The sequence below is a fragment of the Aythya ferina genome, assembly GCF_964211825.1.
Source record: "Aythya ferina genome assembly, chromosome: 22".
NCBI classification, from domain to species: domain Eukaryota; kingdom Metazoa; phylum Chordata; class Aves; order Anseriformes; family Anatidae; genus Aythya; species Aythya ferina.
Genome location: NC_140320.1, coordinates 5,583,897 through 5,600,777, shown reverse-complemented (window position 1 = coordinate 5,600,777; position 16,881 = coordinate 5,583,897). Strand labels below are relative to the sequence as shown.

At 46.9% G+C, this 16,881-nt stretch overlaps 2 protein-coding genes across 13 annotated transcripts in view; one reads left to right on the top strand and one right to left on the bottom strand.

The window, feature by feature from the left end:
• The first annotated feature begins 775 nt into the window (after positions 1–775).
• On the top strand, positions 776–9,877 carry SCN3B (sodium voltage-gated channel beta subunit 3). 2 transcript variants are annotated; one of them, XM_084495820.1, is made up of 7 exons: positions 776–1,002; positions 1,372–1,544; positions 3,136–3,299; positions 4,900–5,125; positions 6,158–6,296; positions 6,908–7,004; positions 7,490–9,877. In XM_084495820.1, the coding sequence occupies exons 2-6, from the start codon at positions 1,490–1,492 to the stop codon at positions 6,969–6,971; spliced, it is 648 nt and encodes a 215-aa protein (XP_084351946.1). In that variant the 5' UTR covers positions 776–1,002; positions 1,372–1,489; the 3' UTR covers positions 6,972–7,004; positions 7,490–9,877. The 2 variants fall into 2 exon arrangements, with proteins under 2 accessions (XP_084351946.1, XP_084351945.1); XM_084495819.1 differs by lacking the exon at positions 776–1,002 and having other exon boundaries at positions 1,080–1,544; positions 7,410–9,877.
• The window catches only part of GRAMD1B (GRAM domain containing 1B), a 159,304-nt gene continuing 152,002 nt past the window's right edge, over positions 9,580–16,881 (bottom strand). For all 11 annotated transcript variants that reach the window (XM_084495812.1, XM_084495811.1, XM_084495808.1 and 8 more), the window contains one exon: positions 9,580–16,684. In XM_084495812.1, coding sequence (XP_084351938.1) covers positions 16,595–16,684 — 90 coding nt within the window. In that variant the 3' untranslated portion in view covers positions 9,580–16,594. The remainder of the gene's footprint in view (positions 16,685–16,881) is intronic.

Here is a 16,881-nt window from a genome sequence, read left to right as displayed (position 1 = left end):
GCACGGGGCGACGGGAGAAAACAACCGGTCAGTTGCTGCTGTAATACTTCAGGGCTGCAAAGGTTTCACTGCTCCCAGCCAGCTGTGGTTTGGAACCAGGCAGAGCACAACGTGTCCAGGGGGTAATAACGGAGCAGAGCAAGGAGCTGGAAAGATGTCCTTTAGCTAGGAATTCCCTGGACTTGTTGCATGGCTCTTTGTGCACCTGATGTTCTCTTCCTGTGCATTTGTGGTTCGGTGCCTGGGAGATGTGGGACCCTGGTGTGCCTCGTGTCACTCTGCCATCGCAGAAATGCAGCATGCAAGGGATGCTGTGGAGGCAGTTGCTCAGCACGTGGCTACAGGCAGACAGTACTGCAGCATTCTGACATGAACGTGATGAGATGATATCTAGGAAAAGCATTTGCTGTCTTTGTTCTGTGCCTGCTTCGCTTACACAGCACAGGGATCACGCGTGTGCCCTCAGCACCGAGCCCCCAGCACCAGGCAGGTCTGGACCTCAGCAGTGTTGTGCCCTACTGAGAGTAAATGTCCAGCTGACGGGCTCGGAGCTGGGGCTCTCTGCTGCCTGCAGTTTTTTCTGTTCGGGTGAGCCTGACCGTCTGCACGATGCCCGTGTCCAACACTTGCTTCTGGGTTTTGGCACTGGAAGTTGCTCACATGTCGTCTGATGGGATGGGTTAGGTTTAATTCAATAGACTGTGCTGTTTATTGAGCTGCCGTCGGAGCAGACGCTTTAAAAAGAGGGAGCACATTTAACAAGCACTTCATTTCTCCCTCTCAGTCCACGGTGACCTTCAAAGTTGGAGAAGCCCTTCTGGGCGCGGTGGCTCCAGGCCAAGAAGAGAAAGCCCAGCCTGCCGCTGGCATCGACCCCCAGGGAACCAGACTGGAACATGAGGAGAGAGGATTTCCCAGTATTTCCAACTGCGACCTTCAGAGCCGTACAAACGTTAATATTAACCTCATTAGAGGTGGAGGCCTTTGGGTGACCTCGCACGGGTAACTCCCCCCCCCTCTCCCTCCCTCCCTCCCTCCCTCCCTCCCTCGATCCGGATTTATTTCGGAGGCCGGATAAGTGATGCTATAGGTCGCTAACATCCTCCCTCCGGCTCTAACCAAGCCGCGCATGCTTGCCGAGAGCCGGGCCCCCCGCCCGGGCTAGGCAGGGCTCGGCACAAGCCTTTTTTTCGAGCCAGGGGAGGCTGCAGGGGTGGCCGGAGGGCGAAGCGGCCACCTGCTGCTGGCTCCTGCCCCGGCCCTGTCCGTGGTGCTGCCGCCGGGCCGTGGGTCCCACCCCGCGGGGAAAGCGCCACCCGAGGATCCGGGAGCGCTCAGCAGCATCCTCCCACCCTGCGCTCTCTCCTCCAGGCTCGCCACAGGCATCCTGTTGCACCGGGGACGAGGCGGCGAGAGGAGCCCGGAGCGTTTTCCTGCCAGATCCTGGGATCTACTGGGAGCTGCTGGGAGCTGCTCCTCGCTCCCGACAATGGCTGCGCTGCCTCGGCTGCTGTGGGTGTCCTCGGCCGTGCTGGTGGTCTGGGGTAGGTGCTCCTTCCCTTGTCATCCTCGGGTTCGCCTCCAAATCCTCTGCTTCTTTCCCGGAGGATGCTCCTTTTCCCAGCAGGGTTTCTCTGAGGCTGCCGCGGAGCCCAGCCTTCAGAGTGGATTTTAGTTTTGTTTACAAGAGGAGAAGGAAATAACGTTTAGAGAGTTACTATGGACGTAATGGAGTTAATGTGAACAAAGAAAATGCGTTCTGGCTAAGTGGGCTTACCGCAGAAAACGTGTGCTTTAATATGCATGCAAGTTCCTTACTGTTTCCCGTTTGCTGTTGTTCTCAAATTTGCAATGTAATTTAACGTGTAGTTTCCTTAGAGAGGTTGTGCAAACCAATATGCAGTGCGTGTTAGTGCTAGTTGGCCATGCAGTCTGTGTAAACTAAAGGAAACATGTAGCTTTTATTGCAGTTCCAGTTTTTCCTCTGAAACCCAGCAAAGGTTTGCTGGTTTTGCAAATACAGCTAAGTGTAATCTGCACGTATACCTACAGCTCTGTGGATGTGTGTGTGGATGTGGGTGTACATATTTAATTGAAATGGAATAAAGCACGAGCCAGTTTTTTGTTGTTGTTGTTGTTGTTTTTTTTTTTTTTTTTTCTCCTTTCTCCCAGAAAGCTGTTGCTACCCACGGAGCTGGTAGTATGGGAGAAGTGGAATCCGGCTGTTCCCCAGGATAGGTCCCGGGATAATTCAGTGCTCAGGAGTGTGGGGGTTAATGGGATCTCAGAGGCTGGGGAGGAAGGGAGCAGCTAGCAAAATCAGCATCTTCACTCATCTATACTCTAGGCTTTGGAGACAGGTTTGGACAGACGTAACCCAGCATTGTTTAGCCCAGGGGACAAATGTCAGCAGGGATTTAGTCTGAGATGCTGTTCTGAAGCATTCGTTTTCACAAGTATTCGGCTTCACAGATTGTGATTTTTGTCTTGGTTGGGAGAGCAGTATTTTATAGTTGCCAGTGTTAGCAGAAATCTGATTGGAAACGTTTTGAACAAGAATGCATATAAAATCAATAACTCCCCCAGCTGCCAAATGTACTTGAGTCCAAGCCCCTTGGTTCCTTGGACTGCTTATGAAACCTAGAAACAGGAAGCGAAACGAGAATCTTACCCCTTTGTTTTGAACACATTGCCAGATTAAAACATCCAGACCTTTTAAATTAGCACAAAGAAGAGCGAGCTGTTCCTCCATGCTTGAATTCTGGGCTTTCTCTCATACCAGACACTGTAATTGCTGCTGAAACAGGAGCATGCTCAGCATGTGTGAGAGAGAATGAACAGTGCCTCTAAAGAAGCATTAATTACTAGGGGGAAAATTAAAGTTGTGGCGAGGCAGATGCTGGAGAGGTGAATCTGCATGAAGTGATCACCCTCTGTTAATTATTATGAATTATTTATGCCTCTGAGAAGGAAGCTTCGTAAAATTTGACATTTGAGACTTAGTTGTTGTCAGAGGGTGCTAGTATTGAATCAAAAGGTTTTTCATTGGGGGATGATGGGGTCGTAAGTGCTGAGAATTGGGTAATTGATACCTCTCTTTTTCTCTCTTACATTTCTTCTCACTTCTCCTCCTAGCTGGTTTTTGTTCTGCAGTATGTGTTGAAGTTCCATCAGAGACAGAGGCTGTCCAAGGAACACACATGAAGCTACTCTGCATCTCCTGCATGAAAAGGGAAGAGGTCACAGCCAGCACAATGGTGGAATGGTTCTACAGGCCGGAGGGTGGAAAAGATGAACCCGTATGTATGTTTGGTAGCTGAGCCCTTGCTTTTCTAGGTCGTCTGGTGAAATGTGGTCCAGTGAAGGCATGTAGGAGAAGCCAAAAGGTGCTAGGAGAGTGAGTTTGTCTTGCCACAGGATCCGTGATGAAGAAGAGAGACCCAAATACGAACAAAAGGTTTATGCCTCGTTTTCATTCAAAGTCTGTAGAAATGCCTAGCAGGCTGCTTTAATGACATGGAGGAGGGACAAGCTTGGAGCTAAATTCAGCTCCAACCTGCAGGTCTGCACCATTTGTATAGCATTTTCGCCCAGATATTCCACAGCACCACTTTTGGGCAGTGTCTAAAGTGTCTTTTCCTTGTTTAGCTGTTATCCATGCTTGCACACAGCAGGTACCTGTGTCAGGAAAAGCTGGAATCTGCTGGTGAGCCCAGACATTTGGGGCTGTATGTACATGAATGAGAATTGTAGTTCTTTTCCTTTAATATGTATTGTCTAATACATGAGGGAATTGAGAAGAGAAACAAAAGTATGGGGTGAGTCCTGGCTGCCTTGGCCAAGTCTTATTTCCTGGACCACTTCTTAACCCTGAAACTGGTCTTTGGAGGTTAAATCAGGCTCTGCTAAATCTGTAGGACAGAATTTAATTATTTTTTTTTGGCTACAGACAAAGCAGTAGTGTGCTGACTGTGGCATGATCTCTGTTGTTTTGGATCCCTGTCAGGAAGGGGTAAAATTCAGTTTTCAGGGTGAATTAAAATGAGAATCTTACACAAGAGGCGACTGGAAATCAAGAAAGAATGGTGAATCTGAGAACAAGGTTTGAGTGCACACATTCCTGTCTAGCTATTTTATCTAAGTATGAATAATTACGTCAGTACCTGCATTTTACTGTGATTGATCAGAGACAGACAAGATAGCAAATAGGCTCCAACTGTCTGAGAACAAAAGGAGCCACACTAGGGAGTGAGGCAGGCATTCACTTTCAGTGACCCAGGCGATAGATTTGCTGGTGGCAACCCAAAGAAAGGTAATGAAGGTGAGCTGGGGCAGGCAGTGTAATGCTGTGATCATGTATAGTGGTCAGCCAGAAACTTACCAAAGATTAGGCCTGTGAAAGCCACCTAAGATCTGTTCTTCCGACATACTGTTTTCACACTGCTCTATTTCTTCTGCAACACTTTGATTTCAGCTGAGTATCCCAGGGCTTACTGAAGATGACCATTTGTCTTTGCAGTATTTATTTTCTGTGGTACCTTCTGAAGATGATCCAGTGACTGACAGGCTGGTCATTAAGACTACGGGATCCTAATTTTAGTTGCATTGCCGATCTTTTGTGTCATTGTCCCTATATCTCTCTGCTGTTCTGTGCCTCAGTTTTTCTACTTCCACAATGGAGATGATTCAATTTTCTCTCTTTTGCAAAGTAGTTTAAGATTTTGAGGTAAAAGATGGCAGAATCTGAATATGTGTTGCTCCTAAGGAAGCCATATCCCAGACCATACACATGTGTAGCTAGAGAAGAACAGAGTTTCAACCGTTTCTTGCATATTCTCTGGTGTTGTCCAAGATACGAGTCAGTGATTAATCTGAGTATCCCTTCACATTTCCTCACAGATCTACAAGTACAGGAACACAAATCAAGAATTTCCAAGCCGCTTCAGTGGTCGGTTACAGTGGAATGGGAGTAAAGACATGCAGGATGTGTCCATCACTGTGTTAAACGTGACCTTGAACGATTCGGGTATCTACACCTGTAATATCACCCGGGAGTTTGAGTTTGAGATTCACCGGCCTCTCTTCACAAGCTCCAGACTGATTCACCTCACCGTGGTGGAGGAGGGTACGGAGGACTGGCAGACTGTGTCTTGTGTCCTAATGTGCCATGGGTGTTGTCTAACAGGGACATAATTTTGTATTGCATTGCAGGAGAGGGGGGACTGAGCTCCCAGGTAGCTGTGTCTTTCTTTGCCAACAGCAAGTACTATACAGGGTTCAAGAGGAAAGCCCAGCTTTATTATTTTTTTTTTCCTGACTGCAGCCTTGCCTTGGCACAGAGGGCTTGTGTGGGGATGGTATAAGCATGGAAGGCTGAGGCAATGTCTGGGAACAGCTGGGCAGGCACAAAGTGCAAGCAGAGGTTTCCAGTTTCTCTGCTCAGAACCCTCCCTTCTCCCCTGGCGGCTCTGGGATGCTACAGCACAGCCTTTGCCAGGATACCCACAGCTTCTCCTTCCTCGCTTCCGCCCCCTCCCTCTTTCAACTCATTCTCCATTTTGATAGCAGTCTGTTGCTTCTTCCCTCTCCCAGCCCCTCCTTCCCTTTGCATTGCTCTTGTCTTACCACTCCTTTTGGTTTTGCTCCCGTCTGTGCTGAGATCCTGGCTCATTAGAAATCGGTAGGAATCCTGCTGTCCTCTACAGAGAGGGACAAGAGCTTTTACCCCTCATCTTTTCCTGTTGTGTCTACCCTTTCCTTCTTCCCCACAAGCATCTCTGTTTTGATCTCTCTCAAATCACTGCCGGCACAGCACACTCAAGTAACAGCAGTGAGTAAGATGTACAAAGGAAGCAGAATGTGAAGATGAGACAGGCACACGGTGAGCAATCTGTAGGAATGTGTAGGTTGCAGAGAATGCAAGACACGTGCAAGCCTGTGCATGCTTGATGCCTGTGGAAACACGCAGTGGAGTCGCTGCTGGCATACATATTCTGCTGGCAGTCTTGCCTGCTCCCTGTCTTTCAACCCATGACAGTGTAGTGGCACTTGGGTCTGTGGCAAGGTGGGTTAGGAAGGATGACACGAGGGTTTGAATGGAGCTGCTGTGCTCTGACAGCATGTAAATGATCATGAGATGATTTCATTTTCTCAACAGCTGGAGAAGACTTCACCTCAGTCATCTCTGAAATTATGATGTATATTCTGCTGGTCTTCCTCACCTTGTGGCTACTGATAGAAATGGTCTATTGCTACAGAAAAGTCTCTAAGGCAGAGGAGGCTGCCCAGGAAAATGCGTAAGTGTGACATCCCTCCAGATGTGAGCAGTGCTGCAAGGGTCCTTCAGATGTCTCAGTCCAGGTCAGACTGCAAGAAGACCAAACCTTGCTCTTGCACGTTTCTAGCTGATGTTTGCTATGTCTGGAATAATTGCAGTGTTCCGGAGTACCAAAAGAGACGGTGTAGTAGCAAGGTGAGGGATGATGTACAGGGAAGGGAGGGTGGCCAAGGTGGGCAGTATTCCAAAGTGGCCCAGCGTGAACCGTGTGGAGATGCTCTCGTGGAAGGCCTGCCCTCAGAGATCTGACTCACAAGCCTGCAGCCTGTGCTACTTCAAAAAAGCAGAGGAAGAGAAGGAGAATTCTGGCAGCTGATACACCAGGGATGTTCCAGTTTTTATGCTGGCCCATTCCCATCTCTAGGAAAGCTGGATGTATAGGATTTAACGGTCGGGAAGACTCACTGTCTGCTCCTGACTATGCCAATGAGAATGTCCTACTGTGAGCATCTTCTACAGGTGGAATTTGTTACCTTAGAGATACTTACAGTCATTCAGTACCTCTGAAAGGGTGAATGGGCCTGAAATGTGCACTTGAGGTTAAGCTTTCCTCTTTCCTTCCAACTACAGAACAGACTACCTTGCGATTCCGTCAGAAAACAAGGAAAACTGTGCCGTGCCTGTGGAGGAATAGCAGAGAGGAGCCAGCGGAACAAACGGCACCAGGGTAGGTGATGAGGGAGCAGTGAATTGCTGCTTGTGCCTGTCAACCCCTCACCCTTACTACAGTGGGTTAGGTGTGTGGGGCTGGAGAAATGGCAGAGGGGAGATTCCTGGAGTCTGGCTTTGCCCCTTCTCTGGAGCTTTTCCAATGACATTAGAAACAATTCAGGTATCTTTGGATGGTGGGTATACTAATGATTTTAAACCCCAAACCAATGCACGTATTTAGGCTGTGATTTCATTACTCCTCCTTTGTGCATCCCTGTGGAGTTGGGAACAGTCACTGTCCCCTGCAGATGGGGAACAGGAGGAATAAATGGCACTGTCTCCAAAGGATACGTCTTCTAGGAAGGACTTTGTGTGCAAATGTCTGTGACCTAGATCTAAAGACTTGTTCATGTCCTGTCAGGTATCACGCTAAATGTATCACGATCCTCACTTCAGTACCTTCAAATGACTTGCACTCCAAGGGAATTCTCTCGCTTGCAGGGGCTCTGAAGACAGAAGGACCATGTCATGCCAGCCAGGTTTGAGGGGGAGCTCTACGCCGTCGGGAGGAAATGCGGGGAAGTGTAAATTCTCTTCCATTTGCCTTGGACTCTGTACAGCCTTGACTTTGGCCTCATGACTCCATTCTGAGCTGCCAGCCCTTTTGTTAATGGACTCTCCTTTTGAAGCATGCTGAGCAAAGGGCACAGGGGTGTGGGCAGCACGGCTCCTTCCCAAGTTTCAGTCCCCTCATCATGTTAATGGCTTTGTAAATGTTAGTGTCATTCCTTAGCTGCTGTCACCACCACTTTTATTTGCAAAATATGCTAGTTCTCCATTGCAGAGGTAAAGGTTGTATGTATCATGTTGTTCTGACCTGCAGGACTGGGAACAAGGTCGTTTAGGGTGATGTTCCGCCATTTGTTACAGCCCCAGCATTTATTAGAGGTGTTAAATAGAAGGAGTTCAATTATTTGAGATATTTTTTATATTTTTATTATATTTGAGCTCAGTAAGTTGCTCTGGACTTTGGGCTACCAGTGCAGATGTAGAGTATGAGGAGTATAAATGCATTGCAATTGATGAAAAACATGTAGTGAAGGATGAGTCCCTGTGCCATGTTCACACTTGCTTCTGAAGGAGGGAGCTGAGAGCAGAAATCCCGAAGTACTCCTAATTTGGGAGGCTGTATGATACATGACCCCCCTGTACCCTCCCTTCCACTTAGCATGTATCAAAATTCTTAGTTCCTTCCATTTCCCTTGTGTAGCAGGTTTACTCCTCAAGCACGCAGAGACACAGTGGTAGGAATAACCTGTGGAGCCGTGTTCAGCAGCAACAGGCAAGCCAGTCAGACAAGGTATGCCTTTAACCTGTTTCTGGGGAAAACCCTGAAAGGATGACAGCTGGAGGCAAACAAGCATGCCAAGTAAATAGGATGCGTAGTCCTCACAGTAAAAGGACTGACAGCTTTGTAAAATGATTGTACTTGTAACCGTGATGGTCTTCTCACGCTATCCTACAGCACCACCTAGAGGAATATGGAGAAAGTGGTTACTTTTTCCTAGTTTTGTAGTAATTATGTATTATGTGATGATTAGTCTCAATATTCATTGTAAATGACCCACTGCTGCACAGGAATTACACTGTAAATTCAGTGAATGCAAACTGACCTTTTAAATTTTAGTGGTTTAAACAGAATAAAATCAGTTTTCTGGCCTCAAACGTAGATATTTGAGCTCAATAACTAGGACCATGAGGAAACAAATGGTAGAAACATTGGGGTAGAATTGTACTTAAAGTGGGAGAAGGTTTCCTTTTGATATAGGAGATGGTGTTACACCCCTGCTGCAATGGAGCCTGTACTGCTTGCAAGAGCTGACAAATTTTGCTACACTGACCGCTTTTAAGTATTACAAAGTGCTTGTGAATCAAAAGCATGCTTCCTACATATGGAATTTCCCTTGCTTATGTTCTGCTGCAGTTTATGTGTTGCTAAAAATCGCAGTTGTTGTTCCATTTGTCAAATCCCAAGCCAGATTTCTAACTGGCAGTTGTTCCAAATGCCTTTCTTAGAACAGTGTCAACTTCAGTAAACTACTAGGATCCAGTCTTCACCGTAGGATCTTTCTCAAGCCCAGAGCTGAGTCTGGCAACGTGAGCACATTTTCCAGATGAAGCACGCTTGTAGTCTGGGCACTGGTTCCTTAAACCATAATGTCCAAAAATAGCTCCTCTTCCAGTTCTGATGGATATCTTCATTTTCCCTAGGCCAACATGCCTGGCCTCAAGGCAATTTTTGGCATAATCCTAACTCTAGATCCACAGCAACAGAGGAGTGACTAGACAATAACTACTGAGTTTCCATTGCTGACCATGGCAATAATGCTCAGAGAGATTTTTAGGTAAGGTTACATAAACCTCTCTCTCACTTCAGCTCTGTTTCTCCTAGTCCTTGTGAAGTACTGATAACCTTCTGATGTTATAATGTGAAGTCAAAAAAGGAGTAAATTGAAAACTTCTTGAGAGCTACCTCAGGTGGTAAAGAAGGGCCGTCCTTTAGTCCTGCACCTTCGGGTATTATACACGCATCTTCTTAAGATGCCTTTTGGACAAATCTTTCACTTTTACAGTTCTTGCATACAGATAGGACTATTGCCCTGTGTTGTTCTAGGCAGGGGAAAATGGTGCCTAAATTCTACTCAAGATTCCCATAGTAAAAAAAAAAAAAAAAAAAAAGGAGGGGGGGGGGTTCTCAAGGGCGGTGTTAAAGGCAGGCTGTGTCCTGGGAGAGATGGTCCTGGTTGGTATCTGAAAAGACCCTCCCTGTGTATTTGGCAATGACAGAAGAGATTTTAGAATAGGCAGGACAATAAAAAGAACAAAGCACTCATGAGTCATGCTGTTTGTCTGATAGATTTTTTTTTTTTTAATTTATACTTCCATTGTACTAGCTACTTACATTAAGTTTCGGCTGCATAGCCTTTACAGTTCCTAGGTTCTAGCAGGTAAGTTTCATTATCGTTTTATCGCATTTTGCGCACAGCGCAAAGTTTGACAGTTATACAACTCCTAAAACAAAATCACGGTTCGTCCCCCACCCCACCCTGAAGTTCACAGCGGTGCTACAGGCTGCACCGGCCTTGGCCAACAGCCCTCTGCTTCCCGGGCTCCTGTGGTGAAATCCCAAAGGGAAGCACGCACCTGCGGGTGACTGTATGACCCGTTCCCTTTCCTTGCTGACATGAGGCCATCCTCGTTAATTTGCAATTACGACAGCATCTGGGGTTGCAGGATCCAGGGCCTCAGGTGAGGAGAACACGCTCCAGGGTCTTTAGCAGCTTTATCCAGCCCTGGAGCATGCGATGAGAGATGAACTGCTGTGGGAATGATAACGTCCCAGAGGTGCCGCAGCCACACGATGCCAGTCCGGGGTGGTTAAGGATTTACGCTGCAACGGTTCTGCTGCTCCTCCTTCCACTCCGACCTCAGCAGGCCAAGAGCCAGGTTAGTGCTTCCGTATCTGCTCTGCTAAGTGCTATTACAGGGGAGGTGGGCTTGCGGAGATCGGAACTACACCCGTGTGGCACAGGCTCCACCTCTTTGCTGGATGAAGTTGCTGTTTCGTAACAGCTGCTCCCACAAATCCTAATGCTGCTGGGGCAGTCTGAGCCAAGACTGTGACACGACCAAGTGGCTGTAGAACCTGAGCTGCACGTTTGTTTTATTCCCTAACTATTCTTGGAGTTTCAGTTGGGGAAAGTGGCCATTTAACGTTAGCAATGGAATTGGCCTAAATGAGTGAGGTAACAGAAACGGCGAGAGAGGGTACCTCCCTGAGCCATGTGCAAATATAATTCCTTCTGCAGAAGGAAGTCCTTTTCCCTACTGAAAAAAACAAAACAAAACAAAAAAAAACAGAAACAAAAAACAAAAACAAAAAAGAACACATTCACTTGAAGAGCGGTACGGACTGCATCAAGGAAAGGCAAGCAGGGACAGCACCAGGTCAGTCCACCTATGACAAAGGGAATGATTGTCTGGCAGCAAAGGGACGTGGGGAGAGGGAAGAGCCATAGCAAGCACTGCAAAATGTGCGTGGGAGAAGAGGGCATGGCACACCACATATCCATGCTAAGGGTTAAGCCCATGCTGTCTGGCTAGATCAGGGAATAATCTCAATCGGCAGTTGATCAAGACATGAGGAGCTTATTTGGCCAGTGTGCACATCTAGAAAAAGACAGGTATTATGGCACAAAGAGACTCGTGCTATGGAGACTGCAAAGCGTAGAGCTCAGAGCATGCCAGGCAGAGGGAACGGGCCTAAAGGTCGGCACGGTCACATCTTTAAAACTACACTGACACAAAGGTTTTGCGAGCCACTTACCTCAGATGCTTTGGTTTAAGAGACTCTGTTTTGAGTATTGTTTTTAAGCAAGCCCCTGCTAGGTGTTTTAACTAGTGCTGAGACTGAAAAGACTGAGCCAGAGTCTACACGACTGCACTGTTTGGGTGGTCCTGTGTGGAGCCAGGAATTGGACTCAGTGATCCTCGTGGGTCCCTTCCAACTTAGGATATTCTATGATTCTCAATGGCAGCAAGCCTAGCAGAGATCCTGCTGCAATGAGCTCTTCAGAGTTGTGCACGTAATTTGGAAAAAACAGTTCTGGCAACACAATTCTGCCTTGAGAAACATGACTGAGTACCTCCAGAGTCAGGTCCTTGCTTCCCCTAGCCAGCAGTACTGCAAGCACCCAGTGCTGATGCTTTGTTTGCTTCACCTTTAGCATGCTGTGGAACCAGAAATTGCCACTTCTAAATTAGAAAGTGGTTTGCTTGTATCCTGATTGGGAGAAGGAAACACGGATAGAGTCCTGCCCTGGGTATATGCTAGAAAATGGCTGGTTGGGTATGTACCTCCCATGGACATTCTTTGGAGAGGTACTTTTGGGAGCAAGGTTGTGTCACACAGGTGGCAGAGTAGGACTCAATGTGTTTGCCACAAATGAAATTTTACCAATTCGAGACAGAGCCTCTTCCCAGATCATTGCAATAGGCTAGAGACTGTGTATGCCTGGAAATGAGCATTCACAGATGGTTTTTTCCTACACCTTAACTCACTAACTTCATGCTGTGTTTCTGTAAATGAACCCCAGAGAAAGAAGGGGCCCAAAAGTTTTTCCACTCCTAGTAGTAAAGAGAAAATCCTCTAACTAGCTAGGAGTGCTTCACTCCCCCAGAATTTCCACCACTAACCTCTAGCTTGCAGCTCATTCTGTGTGAGCAGTGCTGGTCTCTTTAGGGTTGGAGATTATCTCTACCACTCTGTCCTAGTGCTGGCTGGTATGAAAGCTGCAGGCTGCCCTCTCTGTCTCCTCAATTTAAGTGCGTCTGCATCCCTGAAAGATGATGGAAATACAAGTCTCAGAAGGCAGAGCCACCAGGAAAGGGAGAAGGATTAAAGTCATGTGAGAAAGAAACTGTATTCACCAAAACCTGTATGTATGCACTCCCTTCTGGTTAGCATTTTTGACATGTAGAAGTGAAACTGTGAGGCATGAAAGTGTGTTTCATTCTGCTTGGGCATATCGCAGGCCTACAGATCTGCACAGAGATCACTGCACAACACAGCCAAAAGCTCTCATCTCAAGTACCTGGACCATCTGTCTCCAATGCCTACTTGAAAAACAATCTTTTCACCTTCTCATATAAAGGTAGGAAAAAGCATACCTAAGTAGGCTACATGATTTAGTGCTGCTAGGGACAGGTAGGCTAAGGACCACCCCCCATATACCCAGGTGAGCTTCCAAAATGAGCAGGAGGCTGTCTGATGTGAAGGGAGCACAGCCTGGCACGCCAGGCTTCCTGAGAGGGGTTATAGCAATGCAGGTGATGGTTTTGAGGTGTTTTAGTGCTGGTGCTTTAAAACCAGCACAGCATCAGGCTTTGAAGCCTTGCCTCTTTCAGTACAGGGTTATATCATAATAAATATATATTATATGTTTTAGATTTCTTTTTATTAAAGTAGACAAATGGGGTCCAGACAGGAATGGCAGTGTGTAAGCTGTGTGGAAAGGTGTACTCTGTGTCAGCGGCATGATTGAGATATGTTATGGACAGCCAGGCTGTGACTGCTTAGGTAAGGCAGAAGCACCACCTCCTGCAACATCAGTTAGGTTGCTCAGCCTTGCTCCTAGAAAGCATTTGCTAATTTCCCTAGGAAATGTAATCATGAATGAACTGCAGCAAAATTGCCTGGGGCTGTAAAAGGAATTAATCTGTTGATTGGAATTCATCTGCAGTAGCAGGTGATTCCTATCGTAGTTCTCTACAAGATGGCATCTAAATGAGAACATGCTGAGGTTTTGTGTGAGCCCTTGCTTTTGTGCCACTGTGGGTTTTGCCTTATGGAAAAGACCTTAGTTTTCTCTTTCACTACTACCTTGATAAGTGGCAATAAAGGATTGCTTCACAAAGCCAGACTTGCCAGACTACCCACCTCCAAGCCAGACTTGCTGCCAAGTGACAAAAAAAAAATCCAACGTAACTAGGGTTTTGAGAAAAGGAAACCTAAGACCCCAAACAGCAGCGTTCCTCATTCTGAAGGGCATGTTTGGTGACCACCACTCTTAAGTTCTTTACTGACACCCTTATGGTCTTTATTGAGGAATTTAATGCAACTGTGTGTTAGAGCTGTCAACCATGTTAAACAGTTTAGAGTAATGTGCAGGCAGAATGAATATTAGTGCTTAATATTTTTATATCGGCCTGTGTGTAGCCTCACATTAATTTAACTGAGCTTGTGCAATTCTGTCTCTAAGGCCAATCCCAAGGAAGCCAAATCAGTGGGAACATCCAGAACCCAATGTGACCACCATTTGCAAAAATGCTGCAGAGGAAGAAGGACACACACATAAGCAAAGGGATTCCGTGCCTCCACAACTAGCAAGAGAACACCAGATGGGTAAGAAGCCAGCTCTGACTACTGTTTTACCCTCTCGGACACATTAGTTGTTCTGTCTCCTGCTCGGTTGTCTTTCTACAGACAGAAAGAAGCTTGCCAGCCAGGTTACAAAGACCCACGTTCCAGGTTTCTCTCTCAAGATACAGCCTTTCCCTTTTCTGGCAAGGAAATGTGGCAAGCACAGGGCTTCCTTTCACTTTTTTCCTTCTCTCTGAAATTAATTTTTGAAAAAGGGGAAGATGGGCAGCAAGGCATTTTTCTGTGCTTAGCAACTGTGGGAGTAACAAATGGGAAAATGGGACTCAGCCAGTGTGGCAAGTCAACAGTGGGGATGGAGCTGGGGCCCTTTGGTCCCAAGATGAGAGCAGCAGGATACCCTTTCAGGTTACTAGCAGCTCAGATTCATCGTACAGTAGCCATTTCAGCAGCCTCCCTGGAAAAAGCCAGGGAGCAGCACAGTAGTCAGCAGCATGAAATCAAACAGACAGACATAAATACAAGTTATTCTCTAGCTTCCGAGGCATGTTTTTGCCAATTGTACCTTTCACACCCTTAAATGTGCATTCAGTAACCTGCCTTCATCCACACTCCTTCAACTGTGAGTCTTCGTCCGTGGGACATGTTTAGAATTTGGTCATGAAAAATCTTAGGCAGGCTGGGAGAAATCAGTGGGTTACTCCTGCCAACGGTACCTTTCCCTGGTTGGGCTGTGAGAGCTTGTAAGGGTTTTCCTTAGACTCGTTTTCTTCCCCAGCTGTGTGGATCAGTGTTTCTGGTACAAAGATACATAAACCAGTTACTCACCCTTATGTCCCCTGCTCTTTCAGTGCCAATTAGAGCAAAAGACAGTGGACGAGCTAGAACTGCACCATCTGCATGTGGGGAATACGCGGCTGACTCCTTCCTGCCATTTAGAAGGTGGAAAAATCCTGGTGTTGAGTAACGATGGAGACTGAGGGTCTCACATACCACCTTATCTACCTATCCAGGTAAGATGAGAAAGCATTTATCAATCACCCACTCAAGCACCCTGCATCCCACCCACTCACAGTGGCTTTTTTTACACTGCACATCAGTTTCTGCCCTTCTTTCTCATTTGGCTGCTAAAGGGAATCTGGAATTATCCTCCACAAGTAGTAAAAACACACAATGTCTTTAATGCAGCTCTACCACCTAACTTGCTTAGAGAGCAGATGCACTGCTGTGCAGCTTAGGAGAGAGCCCGGTCAGATGCCTTACAGTGTGGACATCCCCCAGTCTGTCCCGCACCCCTTAACAGTCCCTTTTTAGTCCCTTTTTTCTTTTCTTTTTTGGTCCCTGTGACCCTTCCTAACCTCTATGAGGACTGATGAAGGCTTTGCTGCTCTAGCTTGCAGGTAAGGATCCAAAGCAAAGGTGTCCTTCTGTTGTCATTGTTAAAGGAAAGGATATTTTTCTTTTCTACCTAATGCTTTCCCACATGGATTAGAAGTAAAGGTCAGGGCTAAGAGGTATGAGCAAAGTGGTCTCTCAGACTAGGAGCAAGAGGTAAATTTGCTGAGCAGGATGGCAGGAGTGGTTCTGCTAAGTTCCCTTAGCTTTCCCACTCCACACTGTGCTAATAGCACGTGGTTTGGCAGAAAGGAGGGCTCGCATAGAAATACGCGTTTTGATTTTGTTTTTTAAGTTGGGGCACTCCCCCTGTTGTGAGAAGTCACACAGACAGCCCTTATCAGCACCGATGTAGATCTTCAGCACAGGGATGGCTTAATGGCAGGGGCCCAAGCACACAAAAAGCAGAGAACCACAGAAAACATAAAGGGGACACTGTCAAAACAGATGGAAGTGTGCTTTCTGCAGCGTGGCTCTCCTCCATCTGAGCACCATGGGGGCAGATCCTCCCCTTTCCCACCATCTCCTTGGCAATTAATGCAGTATCAATAGCAGGAGGAGGCAAACTAGGTGTTTGGAGAAAGCTTTTCAGGCTTATTTACATTCTGTGCTTTGCTCTCCGAACCAGGCTGGCCAGCACGACAGCAAATTGCATTTCTGCTCCAAGAGCCATAAGGATGATTGCCAGTGAGACCTGCTCTCCACAGACCTAGAGCAATTCCTCTGGAGGCCTCCTCTCCAAACACGGAGTAGTTTTGTGAGGGATTGATGGTGATTGCCAAAACCTCTCTGTCCTGAAGCCAGCAAGGTAAGAAGTTGACAGTGTTCCCTTTATACGTGTAGATACACAGAGTCAGTCAGGGACCTTCATGCGCAGGGAGGGGAGGGGCATTCGCTCTGATGCTTCCCTTTGAAACAACAAAAACAAAACAGACAGACAGACGAACAGACAGCCAGGAGTATTACAGAAGAGTGGTGCAAAAGCCCAGGGTAGCACACAGGGTGCATCCCTAAGTGCACCTCAGTGCCAGGAGAGCACAGCCCTCCCACACGCACACACACGCACACCCCACACTACCACCAAGACGCTCCATTTCAACCAGTGTTTGGAGGTCAGTCCTTCCTCGCGATACGTAGGCTTTTTTTTTCTCTTAAAATCTGTATATAATATATATATTTATATTCTGTATATATATATATTTATATATATATTTATATATCCTATTTACACATATTGCACACCGTCCTCTGGCCTCCTGCATTCCTGCCTGTTAGTGGAAACGTTTCCGTTTCTCTTCTGGATCTGACCCGAAGTCCCGGGACCCGATGCCATTCTGGAGATTTATTAGTGAATCCTTCATCTGCAAGACAAGAAACGTCTCCAATGTGCTGCTACCCTGAAGGTGACAGAGCTTCGGGATTTCCTTCCCCATCAGTGCCTCCAGGTGCCTCCTTCACTCACAGAAAGTACTGACACCATAATACCTGCTGTGGGGGACTGGGAGGTACCGGTGGGGACTGAGAAGATGGGAGTCAGTGAGACAACAAGGGGTGAGCA